This window comes from Anoplophora glabripennis, unplaced genomic scaffold (assembly GCF_000390285.2).
Source record: "Anoplophora glabripennis isolate ALB-LARVAE unplaced genomic scaffold, Agla_2.0 scaffold501, whole genome shotgun sequence".
Taxonomy (NCBI): Eukaryota; Metazoa; Arthropoda; class Insecta; order Coleoptera; family Cerambycidae; genus Anoplophora; species Anoplophora glabripennis.
In genome coordinates, this window is record NW_019416582.1 from 93332 (window position 1) to 116683 (window position 23352).

Below are 23352 nucleotides of genomic sequence, written 5' to 3' on the forward strand. Positions count from 1 at the left end.
CTTTTTTTCAAAAAATCGATATATCTCGAAAAATAATTAATATTTTTAAATTTTTCAAAAATGTACTTTTTTGGCTTGCCGCGGGCTATGCTTGCAGTAAATAGCAAATATGGACACGTAAATGTAAACGAGTTATAGAAGAAGAGAAAAGAGAAGATTTTTAACGGTTTTTTCGATATATCTCGAAAAGTAACAAAGCAATCGATACTTTCAAAAAATCTGTCGATAGATCTTTTTAAAACCTACAACTTTCTCATTTAAAATTTTTCAATCCGTGCTATATTTTTTTAGTTATTTTAGAAAAACCGTTTTTTTCAACTTTGCGATTTTTTTTAACCATGTTCGCCATATTGGATCGAGTTTAAAGAACAAGAAACTCAATTTAAAATTTAATTTTCTATACGGTCATATTTTTTTGTCCAGGTAATAATTTCTGTAAGCATTTCTCTATAATGCTTGGACTATACCTACAAAAAGGATTTTTGTACATACGTGGTCCAGAAGTCGAGATAATGAAGATTTTGAACCTAAGAGCGCTTTTGAACGGGCGAATTGGCGAATTCAGTTTTCGGAGCGACCGAGATTTACCCCCCATTCCGCCGCCGGCTGCTACAGTTAGCTCGCGCCGCGCTCGAATGCTTCGGTTTGACGCACAATTAAAAATGCAGAAGTGGCTAAAATGAACCACAGTATTTTTTTTATTGAAAATATAAGTCTTCAACTTCAATCTCTGTACGAGTGGACGTTGTAGCACTTAAATAGCGGCCTGTGGAATTTTTTGAAAAAAAAAATATATATCTCGGTTCCAGAAGGTCGATATATCTCGAAAAGTAATATAGCAATCGATATATTTATAAATACGAATCTATAGGTTTTTTTAATAGCTACAACTTTCTCATGTAACTTTTTTCAATTGGAGTTCAAGCTTTTTTTTTATTAGCAAAAAACCGTTCTTTTTGACTTTTATGAATTTTTTAGGTTAACTTTGCCCTTCCACAAATAAGATCCACTTCTTATTTGTGGAAGGGTGAAATGGGCGTTGACTATTAGACGCCTTCATTATAGCCATCCTTGTCTATCACATGGATTACTATGGCTTACTTTACCGCTCTCACGTAACTTCTGATAGACCATCGGTACTTTCCTACACTGTATGAACATATTTTTTGTTTGCAGGTGGTATTTTTTGTAAGCTTTTCTACCTATTGATTGGACTAATTGTTTCTAGAGCAATCCGAAACAGTTTCCAACAGTCAGAAATCAGAAGCATTCGCATTCCGACACAATGCTTACATAAGGTCCAAAATCTACTGTTTCCAATTAAATGCAGTTGCGCCTGACTGTCGGAAACTGTAAATAAAATATGTAAATGCATCAGTTGTTTTACCTAATCGTAAAACTTAGACAGTTCACTGGTTCGTTCAGTGTCCAATCAGTGCATAGTTATCACATAACAAATACGTGGCAATTTTAAAAAAGTTATGAAAATGTGTGCTTTGTTCTGTGTCAGATCGTAGAGTAACCCACTAAAAATGTATCCTTGACTTTGACATTAGGTGAAACAAGACGAAACATTTTATAACTCAAATCTAGTTCACATACCACAAACCCTTTGTCTTTCCTTTTCGACTCCAAAGCCGCCTTGGCAAGCGGTGATTATCTTCGGCGGTTTTGTGTTTATGTTGGAAGTGCTCTGGGAAACAGCTTTCCTCGGAGTGAAACTCAGAGTTTCAGTTAGTTCAGAAAGCACTGAAATAATTAAAATTATTAAACAACGGTGATAACTTAAGCGAGATGGACCTACCAGGTAGCTCCTGGACCATCTCTGCGTTTTTGTGAACGAGTCCGACCATACTGTCGTAGACCTTCAACTTGCAGTTAATGTCACATTTTGAGCCGTCCGCTTTCGGGAATATGTTACTTACGGGGTTCATTGACGCCGTCAGAGTTACGTTGAAGAAGGTGTCTTCTTCCTGCGAAGAAACGGATGCAATGAGAGTTCAAAATTCATATAAAAAATAAGAGAAACGAGTTCATTTGAACGTAAAGTAAACGGCAAACTTTGCCCTAAGAGGGATCACTTTCTCGTTCATGCTATAGAGAGTAAAAAAATTACCTTTGATATGCACCGCGGTCTCTGCATGTCGACTTTGCACAACCGTCGACTCTGCCCGCACAAAAGCGAGCCCATAAGGTCCGGCAAATACGTGTACAAAATATCTCCGTCCCCCAAGGAACAGCTGTCGTTGACGGCGTAGAAGGTCTGGATGCTTATCTTATACATGGGGAACGTGATGATTTCCAGTTCGTGATCGAAAGACTCCTTTGCGTTGTTGCCGCTGGTCTTGGTGCAACTGTAGTTGCCGTGATTCCTTATTTCCACATTGTGTATCACCAGGACGTCTTGATTTCCGGGCAAGGGGTCACCTAAAATTAAAAAAAAACAACATTGAAATGCTCGCGTTAAATGTTTAACAAAAAATACACTGGCTTTTTTTTAGCGTATTTGTTAAGTAGCTTTAAATGGACTTGTATAGCATATACTATCTTTAATCCATAATTAGGGAAGAAACAGGGAAGAAAACAAGAATATTAAAGCTATCGGCCTGATGTTTTTACCAAATATTTAGCGGGTAAGTATATATAGTCCACAGTACAGGCCCCCTCTGGAAAGTTGATTACCACATACTTTATAACTCCTGAGGAGCTTCGTTTTGGCGAGTCTACCACATTTTTCTTCTGCGACTTTTCTCGATTCCTCCGCTTTTCCACTCGGAAAAGTCCAAAAACATGGCAATTTCCCGTGGTCTTGAAAAGTCAAGACCACATCTTTTATTTTTAGCTGAAGTAACTGGAAATTTTGTTGCGAATGCCGATTTCAATTTGTCCGACAGAAATTCCTCCGACATTGACGTGTCTACTAGTGCTGGCAACTGAATCCGGTTTTTTGGATAGTCGGTTAACCGGTTTCAGATAATTCGGATTTTTATGAAATCCGAAAACCGGTTATTCGGTTATTCGATTCTTCAAATATCCGAAAACCGGTTATTCAGTTATTCGAATCTTCAAATATCCGATTATTCAAATAACGGATTATTCGATGATATACTTTTTTTTTTTAGACATCGATTTGTCCGATTGCAATTGACCTTTTTTTTTTTGAGATCGATTTCTTTGTAAACAAATTTGACTTCCGGATTTTTGTAGACCTTTTTTTTAGACAATTTCTCCGGGTCTGTCTTTGTAAAGCACCGATTTTCAGATATCCGGTTTTGACGATTCAAGTAACGGATTATTCGAATAACTGGTTTTAGCAACTATTCGACTAACCGGTTTTATCTGAAACGGTTTTTACGGAACTCGGTTTAACTTTTTTCCGGTTTTTGCCAGCACTAGTGTCTACCGGTCGAAACATGCCAATATAACAGGGTATTGAAAATCAATTACCACATAGGAGGTAATTTTTAGTAAAATTAATTGTAAATAATTAATTCAGTCGAAAAGTATTGCAGTCCGACAAATTTCAAGCGGCGTTTTTTCAGTCCGACAGCTGGAAATCGGAATTTTCACGGGGTATGAAAAATTGGACAAAACACGATAGAAAAGTGTTTTTTATAAGCAAAAATTGTGATGTCCGACAAAAATGTATCCGCAAATCATCAGTCCGACAAAAAGTGATGAAAAAAAATTCGTAAAAAATGTGCACATGGATTTATAATTTCTAATAAGGTATTTTCATGTATTAAGCAAAATTCCATATAAATATACAGTACAGGGTGTTTCAGAAAGACCTCCCGTAAATACAGGGGGTGGGGACGGCAAAAAATAAGAATTTTTTGTCACATGAACTATATGTCTATCTCCTCAAGCTTACTTTGAAAAAAGTCACTTATTTTATAGTGTAATATTGTAAAAGTTTAATTAAAAGCCTTTTTTCTCGAAAATCGTCCACATTAGGAAGTTCTAACAAGAGTACATTATTTTTAGAAAATAAAATTGTACAATAGAAATTGGAGCCCGACTGGTAAAAAATCTAACCTTAAAAAAAATATAACTTAAATTGTAATAAGAATGTAGCATAACTAGCGCCCTCTATGAAATATACCAAAAGTAATTGGCACACTTAAAAACCTCGGACTACCAAATTTCATAAAAATATTTCGCACCATTTGGAAATTTTCATAAAAATGTTATTTAAAAAATTTTATTTTGTCTCTCTGTATCTCGAAAACAAGAGGAGATAGACATATAATTCATAAGACAAAAAATTCTCATGTTTTGTCATACTATCACCCCCTTTATTTATGGGAGGTCTTTCTGAAACACCCTGTATATATTTTTCGTTTTATTCTTGTAATTGTAAATCTATATGCTCAATTTAGCCAAATAAATATCGAGAAAAGAATTAAACGATTTCAAAAAAGTAGGTATGTATGGTGTAAAAAAAATATGCACAAAAATTTTGGGATTTTCTTTTAGAAAAATAGGAAGATTTTTGTAAAGAAAAATAACAAATGCGAATGAAAACTTGAAAGAGAAAAAAGGATTTTTATATCAAGTATAATATTAATTTATTTAGAAATAATGCATTATGGACTAAGATAATATTAATCGCCTCAAATAACTTCATTTGTTTATAACTTTTAAATTTTTTAGCATAAAATAAGCAATATTATAATTATTTATTTGAAACAAATAATAATTTACATCATAATGATTAATAACCATTTATAAATTTGAAAATTTTCGAGTGAAAATATTAAATTTCATCACGTTTATTGATTTATTGATTTTTTAATAAATTGCGGACATTAAATCGTTGGACACTTATATCACTATTTTGAACAGTAAATTTAAATGTGGGAAAAATGAAAATTAGATATGTGGTAATCGATTTTTCATACCCCGTGAAAATTCCGATTTCCAGCTGTCGGACTGAAAAAACGCGGCTTGAAATTTGTCGGACAACAATACTTTTTGACTGAATTAATTATTTACAATTAATTTTACTAAAAATTACCTATGTGGTAATTGATTTTCAATACCCTGTTATTTTGGCATGTTTCAACCGGTAGACACGTCAATGTCGGAGGAATTTCTGTCGGACAAATTTAAACCGGCATTTGCAACAAAATTTCCAGTTACTTAAGCTAAAAATAAAAGATGTGGTCTTGACTTTTCAAGACCCCGGGAAATTGCCATGTTCTTGGACTTTTCCGAGTGGAAAAGCGGAGGAATCGAGAAAAGTCGCAGAGGAAAAATATGGTAGACTCGTCAAAACGAAGCGCCTCAGGAGTTATAAAGTATGTGGTAATCAACTTTCCAAAGGGGGCCTGTACTGTGGACTAATACGGAAATTATAAATTGCGTGTCACTGAATGAGCCCATTCATATAAATTTGTTATAGATGTTTAGGTTACTCATTAATTCGTACCTTTATGGGAGTCATTGCTTTTAAATTTCCAAGTGTACTTGGTTCCTTTATCGTCCACGTCACCAGCATTGTTCGAACATGGTATTGTAACGTCCGAACCAGGAAGTGTTAAAATATGTTTCTCTGCAACATTAAAATACTAAATTTAAACAGATTAAACATAGATTTGTATTCGTACCGGACGTCTGAAGGTCGTATTCTTCATTAAATACGTTTTCTATATCATCATTTTCAATAACGTCCGATTTGCTACCTAAATTGCTCAAATATAGAAGGCTTCTCCTCCTCCTTTTCACAGGTTTTGAATTATTTCCAATCACTAATCCTTCTTTGAGCCTTACAAATTTGCCGCAGTGATACCCCTTCAAATCAAGGTTTCCTTTTTCCATTTTGTCCTCAGCGTTCGATATGTAAGAATCTATATCACAAAGGCAGTTGTTGCTGGAATCGAAATCTTTTTCCTCGCAAGTTGCTGTTGGAATGCTGCCTAAAGCGTTTTTGAGGTCTTTCGGTTCTGCCTTTTGTGCTTCGGGGGCTTTAGATTCGTTTAAATCCAGGTATTCCAAATTCAAATCGGAAACTGGTTTCTTGAGCAGATTTTCTAACAGTGTTTCATTAATTTTTTTCAGTTTTTCACCAGAATTGTTTACGATAATTACCATTGTTTTGGTTTGACCAGATTTCGCCTCTGTGGATTGTTCAACGCCTTCATTTGTTCCGTTTTCTTCAGTAAATTTTGTAGCTTCTAATTCCTCATGCTCTGTAGATTTTTCAAAATTTTCAGAAACAGCCTGCTCTTTTGTCTCACCAAGTTCTGTAGCTTCTAGTTCCTCGTGTTGTTCTGTAGACGTTCCATGTCCTTCATGACCTTCTGAACCCGATTCTCTTGGCGTTTCACTAATTTCTGTACTTTCTAGTTCCTCGTGCTGTTCTGTAGACTCTTTAGGACCTTCAGAAGCCGACTTTCTTTGTGTCTCACCAAATTCTGTAGTGTCCAATTCTTCGTGTTGTTTTGTAGATGTTCCATGTCCTTCATGACCTTCTGAACCCGATTCTCTTGGCGTTTCACTAATTTCTGTACTTTCTAGTTCCTCGTGCTGTTCTGTAGACTCTTTAGGACCTTCAGAAGCCGACTTTCTTTGTGTCTCACCAAATTCTGTAGTGTCCAATTCTTCGTGTTGTTTTGTAGATGTTCCATGTCCTTCATGACCTTCTGAACCCGATTCTCTTGGCGTTTCACTAATTTCTGTACTTTCTAGTTCCTCGTGCTGTTCTGTAGACTCTTTAGGACCTTCAGAAGCCGACTTTCTTTGTGTCTCACCAAATTCTGTAGTGTCCAATTCTTCGTGTTGTTTTGTAGATGTTCCATGTCCTTCATGACCTTCTGAACCCGATTCTCTTGGCGTTTCACTAATTTCTGTACTTTCTAGTTCCTCGTGCTGTTCTGTAGACTCTTTAGGACCTTCAGAAGCCGACTTTCTTTGTGTCTCACCAAATTCTGTAGTGTCTAATTCTTCGTGTTGTTTTGTAGATGTTCCATGTTCTTCATGACCCGATTCTCTTTGGGTTTCACCAAATTCTGTAGTCTCTAGCGCTTCAAGAGGTTTTGTTGATTTTTCAAGACGCTCGGAAGTTGACCCATTTTGCGTTTCGCCAAATTCTGTGGTGACTAGTCCTTCATGTTCTGTGGAACGTTCTCCGTGACGTTCTGTCTCCTTAAGTCCTGTAGTTTCTTGACCTTCGTAAGGTTTCGTAGATATTTTAAGGCTTTCCGAACTTGACGCTGTTTGAATCTCACCAAACGCTGTAGTTTCAACTTCCTTATGCCGTTTTGTAGACGTTTTATGTTTTTTACGACTTTCTACACTTGACGTCTCTCGCGCTTCACTGATTTCTGTAGTTTTTAGTCCCTCACGTTGTTTCGTAGACGTTTTATGGTTTTCATGACTTTTTGAACTCGACTTTCCATGAGTTCCCTGTCCTGATGCAGTTTCAGAGCATAGCTCACATATCGTACTACCTCCTTGCCCGTTGGAAAAGTGAAATAATTCGTCCTCCTTTGCGGCTTCACTGACTTCAGTTACTTTAGGCATATGTTGTGTTGTTAAATTATGATCATTTTTGACATGTGTTGTGACAAATACAGACGCCAACTCTGTATTTCTAGTACCTTTTGCACCTATTATGCTCGATGTATTTTCACTAGTTTCAGCTATTTCACTAGATTTAGCCCCTTTTGTACTTTCACCATGTTCGGTTGTCGCTTCAGTTTCAACATATTTAAAACCTTCTGTAGCTCCTGTACCTCTAGTTCCAGCACCTTCAACAGTTTCACTAGCCTCAGTCCCCTCTGTGCCCTCTGCTATTACTGTAGCCATAGTACCCTCTGTACCTTCAGTACGCTCACCCGTTTCTTCTGTTTCAGCATGTTCAGTACCTTCTGCTAACCCGGTAGCTACAGTTCCCTCTGAGCCTTCAGTATGCTCAGCAGTGGCTTCTGTTCCAGCATGTTCAGTACCTCCTGCTATTCCTGTAGCTATAGTTGCCTCTGTACCTTCAGTATGCTCAGCAGTGGCTTCTGTTCCAGCATGTTCAGTACCTTCCGCTATTCCAGTAGCTTCAGTATGCTCAGCAGTAGCTTCTGTTCCAGCATGTTCAGTGCCTTCCGCTATGCCTGTAGCTATAGTTGCCTCTGTGCCTTCAGTATGCTCTGCAGTGGCTTCTGTTCCAGCATGTTCAGTACCTTCAGCTATTCCGGTAGCTTCAGTACGCTCAGCAGTAGCTTCTGTTCCAGCATGTTCAGTACCTTCCGCTATTCCGGTAGCTTCAGTATGCTCAGCTGTGGCTTCTGTTCCAGCATGCTCAGTACCTTCCGCTATTCCGGTAGCTATAGTTCCCTCTGAACCTATAGTTGCCTCTGTGCCTTCAGTACGCCCAGCCGTGGCTCCTGTTCCAGCATATTCAGTACCCTCCGCTATTCCGGTAGCTTCAGTAAGCTCAACAGTAGATTCTGTTCCAGCATGTTCAGTGGTTTCTGCTATTCCTGTAGCTATAGTTGCCTCTGTGCCTTCAGTACGCTCTGCAGTTGCTTCTGTTCCAGCTTGTTCAGTACCTTCTGCTATTCCGGTAGCTTCAGTATGCTCAGCAGTGGCTTCTGTTCCAGCATGCTCTGTACCTTCTGCTATTCCTGTAGTAATAGTTGCCACTGTGCCTTCAGTATGCTCAGCAGTGGCTTCTGTTCCAGCATGTTCAGTCCCTTCCGCTATTCCGGTAGCTTCAGTATGCTCAGCAGTGGCTTCTGTTCCAACATGCTTAGTACCATCAGCTATTCCTGTAGCAATAGTTGCCACTGTGCCTTCAGTATGCTCAGCAGTGGCTTCTGTTCCTGCATGTTCAGTGCCTTCTGCTATTCCTGTAGCTCTAGTTGCCTCTGTGCCTTCAGTATGCTCTGCAGTTGCTTCTGTTCCAACATGTTCAGCGCCTTCTGCTATTCCTGTAGCTATAGTTGCCCCTGTGCCTTCAGTATGCTCTGCAGTGGCTTCTGTTCCAGCATGCTCAGTACCTTCGGCTATTCCGGTAACTTCAGTATGCTCAGCTGTGGGTTCTGTTCCAACATGTTCAGTCTCTTCCGCTATTCTGGTAGCTTCAGTATGCTCAGCAGTGGCTTCTGTTCCAGCATGTTCAGTACCTTCTGCTATTCCTGTAGCTATAGTTGCCTCTGTGCCTTCAGTATGCTCTGCAGTTGCTTCTGTTCCAACATGTCCAGTACCTTCTGATATTCTTGTGGCTATAGTTGCCTCTGTGCCTTCAGTATGCTCAGCAGTAGCTTCTGTTCCTGCATGTTCAGTGCCTTCTGCTATTCCTGTAGCTATAGTTGCCTCTGTGTCTTCAGTATGCTCTGCAGTGGCTTCTGTTCCAGCATGTTCAGTACCTTCAGCTATTCCGGTAGCTTCAGTATGCTCAGCAGTGGCCACTGTTCCAGCATGTTCAGTGCCTTCTGCTATTCCTGTAGCTATAGTTGCTCCTGTGCCTTCAGTATGCTCTGCAGTGGCTTCTGTTCCAGCATGCTCAGTACCTTCCGCTATTCCGGTAACTTCAGTATGCTCAGCTGTGGGTTCTGTTCCAGCATGCTCAGTACCTTCTGCTATTCCTGTAGCAATAGTTGCCACTGTGCCTCCAGTATGTTCAGCATTGGCTTCTGTTTCAGCATGTTCCGTCCCTTCCGCTATTCCGGTAGCTTCAGTATGCTCAGCAGTGACTTCTGTTCCAGCATGTTCAGTCCCTTCCGCTATTCCGGTAGCTTCAGTATGCTCAGCAGTGGCTTCTGTTCCAGCATGCTCAGTACCTTCTGCTATTCCTGTAGCTATAGTTGCCACTGTGGCTTCAGTATGCTCAGCAGTGGCTTCTGTTCCAGCATGTTCAGTCCCTTCCGCTATTCCGGTAGCTTCAGTATGATCAGCAGTGGCTTCTGTTCTAGCATGCTCAGTACCTTCTGCTATTCCTGTAGCTATAGTTGCCCCTGTGACTTCAGTATGCTCTGCGGTGGCTTCTGTTCCAGCATGCTCAGTACCTTCTGCTATTCCTGTAGCTATAGTGGCCACTGTGCCTTCAGTATGCTCAGCAGTGGCTTCTGTTCCAGCATGTTCAGTAATTTCCACTATTCCAGTAGCTACAGTATGCTCAGCAATAGGTTCTGTTCCAGCATGTTCAGTACCTTCTGCTATTCCTGTAGCTATAGTTGCCTCTGTGCCTTCAGTATGCTCTGCAGTTGCTTCTGTTCCAACATGTTCAGTACCTTCTGCTATTCCTGTAGCTATAGTTGCCTCTGTGCTTTCAGTATGCGCAGCAGTAGCTTCTGTTCCTGCATATTCAGTCCCTTCCGCTATTCCGGTGGCTTCAGTATGCTCAGCAGTAGGTTCTGTTCCAGCATGTTCAGTACCTTCTGCTATTCCTGTAGCTATAGTTGCTCCTGTGCCTTCAGTATGCTCTGCAGTGGCTTCTGTTCCAGCACGCTCAGTACCTTCCGCTATTCCGGTAACTTCAGTATGCTCAGCTGTGGGTTCTGTTCCAACATGTTCAGTCCCTTCCGCTATTCCGGTAGCTTCAGTATGCTCAGCAGTGGCTTCTGTTCCAGCATGCTCAGTACCTTCTGCTATTCCTGTAGCTATAGTGGCCACTGTGCCTTCAGTATGCTCAGCAGTGGCTTCTGTTCCAGCATGTTCAGTAATTTCCACTATTCCAGTAGCTACAGTATGCTCAGCAATAGGTTCTGTTCCAGCATGTTCAGTACCTTCTGCTATTCCTGTAGCTATAGTTGCCTGTGTGCCTTCAGTATGCTCAGCAGTAGCTTCTGTTCCAGCATGTTCAGTCCCTTCCGCTATTCCGGTAGCTTCTGTATGCTCAGCAGTGGCTTCAGTATGCTCTGCAGTTGCTTCTGTTTCAGCATGTTCAGTACCTTCAGCTATTCCGGTAGCTATAGTATGCTCAGCAGTGGCTTCTGTTCCAGCATGTTCAGTGCTTTCTGCTAATCCTGGAGCTATAGTTGCCTCTGTGCCTTCAATATGCTCTGCACTGGCTTCTGTTCCAGCATGGTCAGTACCTTCAGCCATTCCGGTCGCTTCAGTATGCTCTGCAGTGGCTACTGTTCCAACATGTTCAGTGCCTTCTGCTACTCCTGTAGCTATAGTTGCCTCTGTGCCTTCAGTATGCTCTGCAGTTGCTTCTGTTTCAGCATGTTCAGTACCTTCAGCTATTCCGGTAGCTATAGTATGCTCAGCAGTGGCTTCTGTTCCAGCATGTTCAGTGCCTTCTGCTATTCCTGTAGCTATAGTTCCCTTTGAACCTATAGTTGCCTTTGAGCCTTCAGTTCGCTCAGCCGTGGCTTCTGTTCCAGCATGTTCAGTACCTTCTGCTAATCCTGGAGCTATAGTTGCCTCTGTGCCTTCAATATGCTCTGCACTGGCTTCTGTTCCAGCATGGTCAGTACCTTCAGCCATTCCGGTCGCTTCAGTATGCTCTGCAGTGGCTACTGTTCCAACATGTTCAGGGCCTTCTGCTATTCCTGTAGCTATAGTTGCCTCTGTGACTTCAGTATGCTCTGCAGTTGCTTCTGTTTCAGCATGCTCAGCACCTTCAGCTATTCCTGTAGCTTCAGTATGCTCATTAGTGGCTTCTTTTCCAGCATGTTCAGTACCTTCCGCCATTCCAGTAGCTTCAGTATGCTCAGCAGTAGGTTCTATTCCAGCATGTTCAGCACCTTCTGCTATTCCTGTGGCTATAGTTGCCTCTGTGCCTTCAGTATGCCCAGCAGTAGCTTCTGTTCCAGCATGTTCAGTATCTTCTGCTATTTCTGTAGCTATTGTTGCCTCTGCGCCTTCAGTATGTTCAGCAGTGACTTCTGTTTCAGCATGCTCAGTACCTTTAGCTATTCCTGTAGCTTCAGTATGCTCATTAGTGGCTCCTTTTCCAGCAAGTTCAGTACCTCCCGCCATTCCAGTAGCTTCAGTATGCTCAGCAGTAAGTTCTATTCCAGCATGTTCAGTACCTTCTGCTATTCCTGTAGCTATAGTTGCCTCCGTGCCTTCAGTATGCTCAGCAGTAGCTTCTGTTCCAGCACGTTCAGTACCTTCTGCTATTCCTGTAGGTATAGTTGCCTCTGTCCCTTCAGTAGGCTCAGCAGTAGCTTCTGTTCCAGCATGTTCCGTACCTTCTGCTATTCCGGTAGCTATAGTTGCCTCTGTGCCTTCAGTATGTTCAGCAGTAGCTTGTGTTCCAGCATGTTCAGTGCCTTCTGCTATTCCTGTAGCTATAGTGGCCTCTGTGCCTTCAGTATGTTCAGAAGTGGCTTCTGTTCCAGCATGTTCAGTACCTTCTGCTATTCCTATAGCTATAGTTGCCTCTGTGCCTTCAGTATGCTCAGCAGTGGCTTCTGTTTCAGCATGCTCAGTACCTTCCGCTATCCCTGTAGCTATAGTTCCCTCTAAACCTATAGTTGCAAATGTGCCTTCAGTACGCTCAGCAGTGGCTTCTATTCCTGCACGTTCAGTACCTTCAGGTATTCCGGTAGCTTCAGTATGCTCAGCAGTAGATCCTGTTCCAGCGTGTTCAGTACCTTCTGCTATTCCTGGAGCTATAGTTGCCTCTGTGCCTTCAGTATGCTCAGAAGTGGCTTCTGTTCCAACATGTTCAGTACCTTCTGCTATTCCTGTAACTATTGTTGCCTCTGTGACTTCATTATGTTCAGCAGTGGCTTCTGTTTCAGCATGCTCAGTACCTTCCCCTATCCCTGTAGCGATAGTTCTCTCTGAACCTATAGTTGCCTCTGTGCCTTCAGTATGCTCTGCAGTAGCTTGTGTTCCAGCATGTTCAGTGCCTTCTGCTATTCCTGTAGCTATAGTGGCCTCTGTGCCTTCAGTATGTTCTGCAGTGGCTTCTGTTCCAGCATGTTCAGAACCTTCTGTTATTCCTGTAGCTATAGTTGCCTCTGTGCCTTCAGTATGCTCAGCTGTGGCTTCTGTTCCAACATTTACAGTACCTTCCGCTATTCCAGTAGCTTCAGTATGCTCAGCAGTAGCTTCTGTTCCATCGTGTTCAGTACCTTCTGCTATTCCTGGAGCTATAGTTGCCTCTGTGCCTTCAGTATGCTTAGAAGTGGCTTCTGTTCCAGCATGTTCAGTACCTTCTGCTATTCCTGTAGCTATTGTTGCCTCTGTGACTTCAGTATGTTCAGTAGTGGCTTCTGTTTCAGCATGCTCAGTACCTGCAGCTATTCCTGTAGCTTCAGTATGCTCATTAGTGGCTTCTGTTCCAGCATGTTCAGTACCTCCCGCTATTCCAGTAGCTTCAGTATGCTCAGCAGTAGGTTCTATTCCAGCATGTTCAGTACTTTCTGCTATCCCTGTAGTTGTAGTTGCCTCTGTGCCTTCAGTATGCTCAGCAGTAGCTTCTGTTCCAGCACGTTCAGTACCTTCTGCTATTCCTGTAGCTATAGTTGCCTCTGTGCCTTCAGTATGCTCTGCACTTTCTCCTGTTCCAACATGGTCAGTACCTTCAGCTATTCCGGTCGGTTCAGTATGCTCAGCAGTGGATACTGTTCCAGCATGTTCAGTGCCTTCTGCTATTCCTGTAGCTATAGCTCCCTCTGTGCCTTTAGTATGCACAGCAGTGGCTTCTGTTTCGGCATGCTCAGTACCTTCTGCAATGCCGGTAGCTATAGTTGCCTCTGTGCCTTCAGTATGTTCAGCAGTGCCTTCTGTTTCAGCATGTGCAGTACCTTCCGCTATTCCTGTAGCTATAGTTGCCTCTGTGCCTTCAGTATGTTCAGCAGTAGCTTGTGTTCCAGCATGTTCAGAGCCTTCTGCTATTACTGTAGCTATAGTTGACTCTGTGCCTTCAGTATGCTCAACAGTTTCTTCTGTTTCGGCATGTTCGGTACCTTCCACTCTTCCGGTAACTTCAGTATGTACAGCCGTGGCTTCTGTTTGAGCATATTCAGTGCCTTCTATTATTTCGGTAGCTATAGTTGCCTCTGTGCCTTCAGTATGTTCAGCAGTGGCTTCTGTTTCAGCATGCTCAGTACCTTCTGCTATTTCCGTAGCTATAGTTGCCTCTGTGCCTTCAGTATGTTTAACAATTGCTTCTGTTTCAGCATGCTCAGTACCTTCTGCTATTCCGGTAACTTCAGTATGTTCGGCCGTGACTTCTGTTTCAGCATGTTCAGTGCCTTCTGTTATTCCGGTAGCTATGTTTGCCTCTGTGCTTTCAGTACGCCCAGCAGTTGCTTCTGTTTCAGCATGTTCAGTACCTTCAGCTATTCCGGTAGCTATAGTATGCTCAGCAGTGGCTTCTGTTCCAGCATGTTCAGTGCCTTCTGCTATTCCTGTAGCTATAGTTCCCTTTGAACCTATAGTTGCCTTTGAGCCTTCAGTTCGCTCAGCCGTGGCTTCTGTTCCAGCATGTTCAGTACCTTCTGCTAATCCTGGAGCTATAGTTGCCTCTGTACCTTCAATATGCTCTGCACTGGCTTCTGTTCCAGCATGGTCAGTACCTTCAGCCATTCCGGTCGCTTCAGTATGCTCTGCAGTGGCTACTGTTCCAACATGTTCAGTGCCTTCTGCTATTCCTGTAGCTATAGTTGCCTCTGTGCCTTCAGTATGCAAAGCAGTAACTTCTGTTCCAGCATGTTCAGTATCTTCTGCTATTTCTGTAGCTATTGTTGCCTCTGCGCCTTCAGTATGTTCAGCAGTGACTTCTGTTCCAGCATGTTCAGTACCTTCAGCTATTCCTGTAGCTATAGTTGCCCCTGTGACTTCAGTATGTTCAGCAGTGACTTCTGTTTCAGCATGCTCAGTACCTTTAGCTATTCCTGTAGCTTCAGTATGCTCATTAGTGGCTCCTTTTCCAGCAAGTTCAGTACCTCCCGCCATTCCAGTAGCTTCAGTATGCTCAGCAGTAAGTTCTATTCCAGCATGTTCAGTACCTTCTGCTATTCCTGTAGCTATAGTTGCCTCCGTGCCTTCAGTATGCTCAGCAGTAGCTTCTGTTCCAGCACGTTCAGTACCTTCTGCTATTCCTGTAGGTATAGTTGCCTCTGTCCCTTCAGTAGGCTCAGCAGTAGCTTCTGTTCCAGCATGTTCCGTACCTTCTGCTATTCCGGTAGCTATAGTTGCCTCTGTGCCTTCAGTATGTTCAGAAGTGGCTTCTGTTCTAGCATGTTCAGTACCCTCAGCTATTCCGGTAGCTATAGTTGCCTCTGTGCCTTCAGTATGTTCAGAAGTGGCTTCTGTTCCAGCATGTTCAGTACCTTCTGCTATTCCTATAGCTATAGTTGCCTCTGTGCCTTCAGTATGCTCAGCAGTGGCTTCTGTTTCAGCATGCTCAGTACCTTCCGCTATCCCTGTAGCTATAGTTCCCTCTAAACCTATAGTTGCAAATGTGCCTTCAGTACGCTCAGCAGTGGCTTCTATTCCTGCACGTTCAGTACCTTCAGGTATTCCGGTAGCTTCAGTATGCTCAGCAGTAGCTTCTGTTCCAGCGTGTTCAGTACCTTCTGCTATTCCTGGAGCTATAGTTGCCTCTGTGCCTTCAGTATGCTCAGAAGTGGCTTCTGTTCCAGCATGTTCAGTACCTTCTGCTATTCCTGTAACTATTGTTGCCTCTGTGACTTCATTATGTTCAGCAGTGGCTTCTGTTTCAGCATGCTCAGTACCTTCCCCTATCCCTGTAGCGATAGTTCTCTCTGAACCTATAGTTGCCTCTGTGCCTTCAGTATGCTCTGCAGTAGCTTGTGTTCCAGCATGTTCAGTGCCTTCTGCTATTCCTGTAGCTATAGTGGCCTCTGTGCCTTCAGTATGTTCTGCAGTGGCTTCTGTTCCAGCATGTTCAGAACCTTCTGTTATTCCTGTAGCTATAGTTGCCTCTGTGCCTTCAGTATGCTCAGCTGTGGCTTCTGTTCCAACATGTACGGTACCTTCCGCTATTCCAGTAGCTTCAGTATGCTCAGCAGTAGCTTCTGTTCCATCGTGTTCAGTACCTTCTGCTATTCCTGGAGCTATAGTTGCCTCTGTGCCTTCACTATGCTTAGAAGTGGCTTCTGTTCCAGCATGTTCAGTACCTTCTGCTATTCCTGTAGCTATTGTTGCCTCTGTGACTTCAGTATGTTCAGTAGTGGCTTCTGTTTCAGCATGCTCAGTACCTGCAGCTATTCCTGTAGCTTCAGTATGCTCATTAGTGGCTTCTGTTCCAGCATGTTCAGTACCTCCCGCTATTCCAGTAGCTTCAGTATGCTCAGCAGTAGGTTCTATTCCAGCATGTTCAGTACTTTCTGCTATCCCTGTAGTTGTAGTTGCCTCTGTGCCTTCAGTATGCTCAGCAGTAGCTTCTGTTCCAGCACGTTCAGTACCTTCTGCTATTCCTGTAGCTATAGTTGCCTCTGTGCCTTCAGTATGCTCTGCACTTTCTCCTGTTCCAACATGGTCAGTACCTTCAGCTATTCCGGTCGGTTCAGTATGCTCAGCAGTGGATACTGTTCCAGCATGTTCAGTGCCTTCTGCTATTCCTGTAGCTATAGCTCCCTCTGTGCCTTTAGTATGCACAGCAGTGGCTTCTGTTTCGGCATGCTCAGTACCTTCTGCAATGCCGGTAGCTATAGTTGCCTCTGTGCCTCCAGTATGTTCAGCAGTGCCTTCTGTTTCAGCATGTGCAGTACCTTCCGCTATTCCTGTAGCTATAGTTGCCTCTGTGCCTTCAGTATGTTCAGCAGTAGCTTGTGTTCCAGCATGTTCAGAGCCTTCTGCTATTACTGTAGCTATAGTTGACTCTGTGCCTTCAGTATGCTCAACAGTTTCTTCTGTTTCGGCATGTTCGGTACCTTCCGCTCTTCCGGTAACTTCAGTATGTACAGCCGTGGCTTCTGTTTCAGCATATTCAGTGCCTTCTATTATTTCGGTAGCTATAGTTGCCTCTGTGCCTTCAGTATGTTCAGCAGTGGCTTCTGTTTCAGCATGCTCAGTACCTTCTGCTATTTCCGTAGCTATAGTTGCCTCTGTGCCTTCAGTATGTTTAACAATTGCTTCTGTTTCAGCATGCTCAGTACCTTCTGCTATTCCGGGAACTTCAGTATGTTCGGCCGTGACTTCTGTTTCAGCATGTTCAGTGCCTTCTGTTATTCCGGTAGCTATGTTTGCCTCTGTGCTTTCAGTACGCTCAGCAGTTGCTTCTGTTTCAGCATGTTCAGTACCTTCCGCTATTCCGGTAGATATAGTTGCCTCTGTGCCTTCAGTATGTTCAGCAGTGGTTTCTGTTGCAGCATGTTCAGTACCTTCCGCAATTCCGGTAGCTTCAGTATATTCAGCAGTGACTTCTGTTTCGGCATGCTCAGTACCTTCTGCTATTCCGGTAGCTATAGTTTCCTCTGTGCCTTCAGTATGTTCAGCAGTGGTTTCTGTTTCAGCATGTTCAGTACCTTCCGCTATTCCGGTAACTCCAGTATGCTCAGCCGCGGCTTCTGTTTCAGCATGTACAGTGCCTGCTGTTATTCCGGTAGCTATAGTTGCTTCTGTGCCTTCAGTATGTTCGGCAGTGGTTTCTGTTTCAGCATGTTCAGTACCTTCCGCTATTCCGGTAGCTTCAGTATGCTCAGCAGTAGCTTCCGTTCCAGCATGTTCAGTACCTTCTGCTATTCCCAAAGCTATAGTTGCCTCTGTGCCTTCAGTACGTTCAGCAGTGGTTTCTGTTGCAGCATGTTCAGTACCTTCCGCAATTCCGGTAGCTTCAGTATATTCAGCAGTTGCTTTTGTTTCAGCATGTTCAGTACCTCCTGCTATTCCGGTAGATATAGTTGCCTCTGTGCCTTCAGTATGTTCAGCAGTGGCTTCAGATGCAGCATGCGTAGTACCTTCTGCTGTTCCCGTAGCTAAAGTTGCCTCTGTGCCTTTAGTATGTTTAACAGTTACTTCTGTTTCAGCATGCTCAGTACCTTCCGCTATTCCGGTAGATATAGTTGCCTCTGTGCCTTCAGTATGTTCAGCAGTGGTTTCTGTTGCAGCATGTTCAGTACCTTCCGCAATTCCGGTAGCTTCAGTATATTCAGCAGTGACTTCTGTTTCGGCATGCTCTGTACCTTCAGTATGCTCAGCCGCGGCTTCTGTTTCAGCATGTTCAGTGCCTGCTGTTATTCCGGCAGCTGTAATTGCTCCTGTACCTTCAGTATGTTCGGCAGTGGTTTCTGTTTCAGCATGTTCAGTACCTTCTGCAATTCCGGTAGCTTCAGTATATTCAGCAGTGACTTCTGCTTCGGCATGCTCAGGACCTACTGCTATTCCTGTAGCTATAGTTTCTTCTGTGCCTTCAGTAAGTTCAGCAGTGGTTTCTGTTTCAGCGTGTTCAGTACCTTCCGCTATTCCGGTAACTCCAGTATGCTCAGCCGCTGCTTCTGTTTCAGCATGTTCAGTGCCTGCTGTTATTCCGGTAGCTATAGTTGCTTCTGTGCCTTCAGTATGTTCAGCAGTGGTTTCTGTTTCAGCATGTTCAGTACCTTCCGCTATTCCAGTACCTTCAGTATGCTCAGCAGTAGCTTCCGTTCCAGCATGTTCAGTACCTTCTGCTATTCCCAAAGCTATAGTTGCCGCTGTGCCTTCAGTACGTTCAGCAGTGGTTTCTGTTGCAGCATGTTCAGTACCTTCCGCAATTCCGGTAGCTTCAGTATGTTCAGCAGTGGCTTCTGTTTCAGCATGCGTAGTACCTTCTGCTGTTCCCGTAGCTAAAGTTGCCTCTGTGCCTTTAGTATATTTAACAGTTACTTCTGTTTCAGCATGTTCAGTACCTTCTGCTATTCCGGTAGCTATAGTTGCCTCTGTGGCTTCAGAAAGTTCAGCAGTGGTTTCTGCTTCAGCATTTTCAGTACTTTCCTCTATTTCGGTAACTTCAGCATGCTCGGCCGTGACTTCTGTTTCAGCATGTTCAGTGCCTTCTGCTATTCCTGTAGCAATAGTTGCCACTGTGGCTTCAGTATGCTCAGCAGTGGCATATGTTTCAGCATGTTCAGTCCCTTCCGCTATTCCGGTAGCTTCAGTGTGCTTAGCAGTGGCTTCTGTTCCAGCATGCTCAGTACCTTCTGCTATTCCGGTAGCTATAGTTGCCACTGTGGCTTCAGTATGCTCAGCAGTGGCTTCTGTTTCAGCATGTTCAGTACTTTCCACTACTCCGGTAGATATAGTTACCTCTGTGCCTTCAGTATGTTCAGCAGTGGTTTCTGTTGCAGCATATTCAGTACCTTCCGCAATTCCGGTAGCTTCAGTATATTCAGCAGTGACTTCTGTTTCGGCATGCTCAGTACCTTCTGCTATTCCGGTAGCTATAGTTTCCTCTGTGCCTTCAGTTTGTTCAGCAGTGGTTTCTGTTTCAGCATGTTCAGTACCTTCCGCTATTCCGGTAACTCCAGTATGCTCAGCCGCGGTTTCTGTTTCAGCATGTTCAGTGCCTGCTGTTATTCCGGTAGCTATAGTTGCTTCTGTGCCTTCAGTATGTTCGGCAGTGGTTTCTGTTTCAGCATGTCCAGTACCTTCCGCTATTCCGGTAGCTTCAGTATGCTCAGCAGTGGCTTCCGTTCCATCATGTTCAGTACCTTCTGCTATTCCCAAAGCTATAGTTGCCTCTGTGCCTTCAGTATGTTCAGCAGTGGTTTTTGTTGCAGCATGTTCAGTACCTTCCGCAATTCCGGTAGCTTCAGTATATTCAGCAGTTACTTCAGTTTCAGCATGTTCAGTACCTTCTGCTATTCCGGTAGATATAGTTGCCTCTGTGCCTTCAGTATGTTCAGCAGTGGTTTCTGTTTCAGCATGTTCAGTACCTTCCGCTATTCCGGTAACTCCAGTATGCTCAGCCGCGGCTTCTGTTTCAGCATGTTCAGTGCCTGCTGTTATTCCGGTAGCTGTAGTTGCTTCTGTACCTTCAGTATATTCCGCAGTGGTTTCTGTTTCAGCATATTCAGTACCTTCCGCTATTCCGGTAACTCTAGTATGCTCAGCCGCGGCTTCTGTTTCAGCATGTTCAGTGCCTGCTGTTATTCCGGTAGCTGTAATTGCTTCTGTACCTTCAGTATGTTCGGCAGTGGTTTCTGTTTCAGCATGTTCAGTACCCTCCGCTATTCCAGTACCTTCAGTATGCTCAGCAGTAGCTTCCGTTCCAACATGTTCAGTACCTTCTGCTATTCCCAAAGCTATAGTTGCCCCTGTGCCTTCAGTATGTTCAGCAGTGGTTTCTGTTGCAGCATGTTCAGTACCTTCCGCAATTCCGGTAGCTTCAGTATGTTCAGCAGTTGCTTCCGTTTCAGCATGTTCAGTACCTTCCGCTATTCCGGTAGATGTAGTTGCCGCTGTGCCTTCAGTACGTTCAGCAGTGGTTTCTGTTGCAGCATGTTCAGTACCTTCCGCAATTCTGGTAGCTTCAGTATATTCAGCAGTGACTTCTGTTTCGGCATGCACAGTACCTTCTGCAATTCCGGTAGCTATAGTTGCCTCTGTGCCTTCAGTATGTTCAGCAGTGGCTTCTGTTTCAGCATGCATAGTACCTTCTGCTGTTCCCGTAGCTAAAGTTGCCTCTGTGCCTTTAGTATATTTAACAGTTACTTCTGTTTCAGCATGCTCAGTACCTTCTGCTATTCCGGTAGCTACAGTTGCCTCTGTGGCTTCAGAATGTTCAGCAGTGGTTTCTGCTTCAGCATTTTCAGTACTTTCCTCTATTTCGGTAACTTCAGCATGCTCGGCCGTGACTTCTGTTTCAGCATGTTCAGTGCCTTCTGTTATTCCGGTAGCTATAGTTTCCTCTGTGCCTTCAGTTTGTTCAGCAGTGGTTTCTGTTTCAGCATGTTCAGTACCTTCCGCTACTCCGGTAGATATAGTTGCCTCTGTGCCTTCAGTATGTTCAGCAGTGGTTTCTGTTCCAGCATGTTCAGTACCTTCCGCAATTCCGGTAGCTTCAGTATATTCAGCAGTGACTTCTGCTTCAGCATGTTCAGTACCTTCCGGTATTCTTGTAGCTATAGTTGCCTCTGTACCTGCTGTATGCCTAGCACCTTCTTCAACTTCAGTAGATGTAGTTCCCACAATGCCTTTGGCTTCAGTTCCAACAGATTCAGTACCTTCTGGCATTCCTGTAGCTTTAGTTCTTTCTGTACCTTCTGTATGCCAAGCTGGGGAAGGTTCGGATGTTTCTACACTTTCGGCACCTTCTTCAACTTCAGTAGATGTAGTTCCCACAATGCCTTTGGTATGCTTAGCTGTGATTACTGTTTCAACATATTCAGTACCTTCTGCAACTCCTGTAGCTTTGGTTCGCTCTATACCTTCTGTATGCCTAGCTGGGGCTTCAGTTTCTACACTTTCGGCACCTTCTTCAACTTCAGTAGATGTAGTTCCCACAATGCCTTTGGTATGCTTAGCTGTGGTTTCAGTTTCAACATATTCAGTACCTTCTGGCATTCCTGTAGTTTTAGTTCTTTCTGTACCTTCTGTATGCCTAGCTGGGGCCTCAGTTTCTACACTTACGGCACCTTCTTCAACTTCAGTAGATGTAGTTCCCACAATGCCTTTGGTATGCTTAGCTGTGGCTTCAGTTTCAACATATTCAGTACCTTCTGCTACTCCTATAGCTTTGGTTCGTTGTGTACCTTCCGTATGCCTAGCTGGGGCCTCAGTTTCTACACTTTGGGCACCTTCTTCAACTTCAGTAGATGTAGTTCCCACAATGCCTTTGGTATGCTTAGCTGTGATTTCAGTTTCAACATATTCAGTACCTTCTGCTACTCCTATAGCTTTGGTTCGTTGTGTACCTTCCGTATGCCTAGCTGGGGCCTCAGTTTCTTCACTTTGGGCACCTTCTTCAACTTCAGTATATGTAGTTCCCACAATGCCTTTGGTATGCTTAGCTGTGATTTCAGTTTCAACATATTCAGTACCTTCTGCAACTCCTGTAGCTTTGGTTCGTTCTGTACCTTCTGTATGCCTAGCTGGGGCCTCAGTTTCTACACTTTCGGCACCTTCTTCAACTTCAGTAGATGTAGTTCCCACAATGCCTTTGGTATGCTTAGCTGTGGTTTCAGTTTCAACATATTCAGTACCTTCTGCAACTCCTGTAGCTTTGGTTCGTTCTGTACCTTCTGTATGCCTAGCTGGGGCTTCAGTTTCTACACTTTCGGCACCTTCTTCAACTTCAGTAGATGTAGTTCCCGCAATGACTTTGGTATGCTTAGCTGTGGTTTCAGTTTCAACATATTCAGTACCTTCTGGCATTCCTGTAGCTTTGGTTCGTTCTGTACCTTCTGTATGCCTAGCTGGGGCTTCAGTTTCTACACTTTCGGCACCTTCTTCAACTTCAGTAGATGTAGTTCCCACAATGCCTTTGGTTTGCTTAGCTGTGGTTTCAGTTTCAACATATTCTGTATCTTCTGCAACTCTTGTAGCTTTGGTTCGTTCTGTACCTTCTGTATGCCTAGCTGGGGCCTCAGTTTCTATACTTTCGGCACTTTCTTCAGCTTCAGTAGATGTAGTTCCCACAATGCCTTTGGTATGCTTAGCTGTGGTTTCAGTTTCAACATATTCAGTACCTTCTGGGATTCCTGTAGCTTTAGTTCTTTCTGTACCTTCTGTATGCCTAACTGGGGTTTCAGTTTCTACACTTTCGGCACCTTCTTCAACTTCAGTAGATGTAGTTCCCATAATGCCTTTGGTATGCTTAGCTGTGATTTCAGTTTCAACATATTCGGTATCTTCTGCAACTCCTGTAGCTTTGGTTCGTTTTGTACCTTCTGCATGCCTAGCTGGGGCCTCAATTTCTACACTTTCGGCAACATCTTCAACTTCAGTAGTTGTAGTTCCCACAATGCCTCTGGTATGCTTAGCTGTGGTTTCAGTTTCAACATATTCAGTACCTTGTGCAACTCCTGTAGCTTTAGTTCGTTCTGTGCCTTCTGTATGGCTGGCTGGGGCTTCAGTTTCTACACCTTCGGCACCTTCTTCAACTTCAGTAGATGTAGTTCCCACAATGCCTTTGGTATTCCTAGCTGTGATTTCAGTTTCAACATATTCAGTATCTTCTGTTATTCCTGTAGCTTTATTTTCTTCTGTGCCTTCTGTATGCTCAGCTGTGGCCTCAGTTTCTACACCTTTCCCACCTTCTTCAATTTTAGTAGTTATAGATTTCATGGGGCCTTCAGTTTGCTGAGCTGTGGTTTCAGTTTCAATACACCTTTCCCACCTTCTTCAATTTTAGTAGTTATAGATTTCATGGGGCCTTCAGTTTGCTGAGCTGTGGTTTCAGTTTCAACATATTTAGTACCTTCTGTAACTCCTACAGCTTTAGTTCTCTCTGTGCGCTCCATATGTCTAGCGGGGGTCTCAGTTTCCAAACTTTCGGCACTTTCT

The 23352-nt window shown here is 43.4% G+C and overlaps 1 protein-coding gene across 1 annotated transcript in view; it reads right to left on the minus strand.

The window, feature by feature from the left end:
• Positions 1–23133, minus strand: part of LOC111691746 (mucin-19-like) — a 31247-nt gene extending 8114 nt beyond the window's left edge. Inside the window, exons 1-5 of the mRNA XM_023455009.1 lie at positions 5613–23133; positions 5435–5557; positions 2117–2427; positions 1805–1973; positions 1603–1749 (exon numbers count right to left, since the gene is read on the minus strand). Of these exons, the coding sequence (XP_023310777.1) occupies positions 1603–1749; positions 1805–1973; positions 2117–2427; positions 5435–5557; positions 5613–23133 (18271 nt within the window). The remainder of the gene's footprint in view (positions 1–1602; positions 1750–1804; positions 1974–2116; positions 2428–5434; positions 5558–5612) is intronic.
• Positions 23134–23352: the final 219 nt, after the last annotated feature.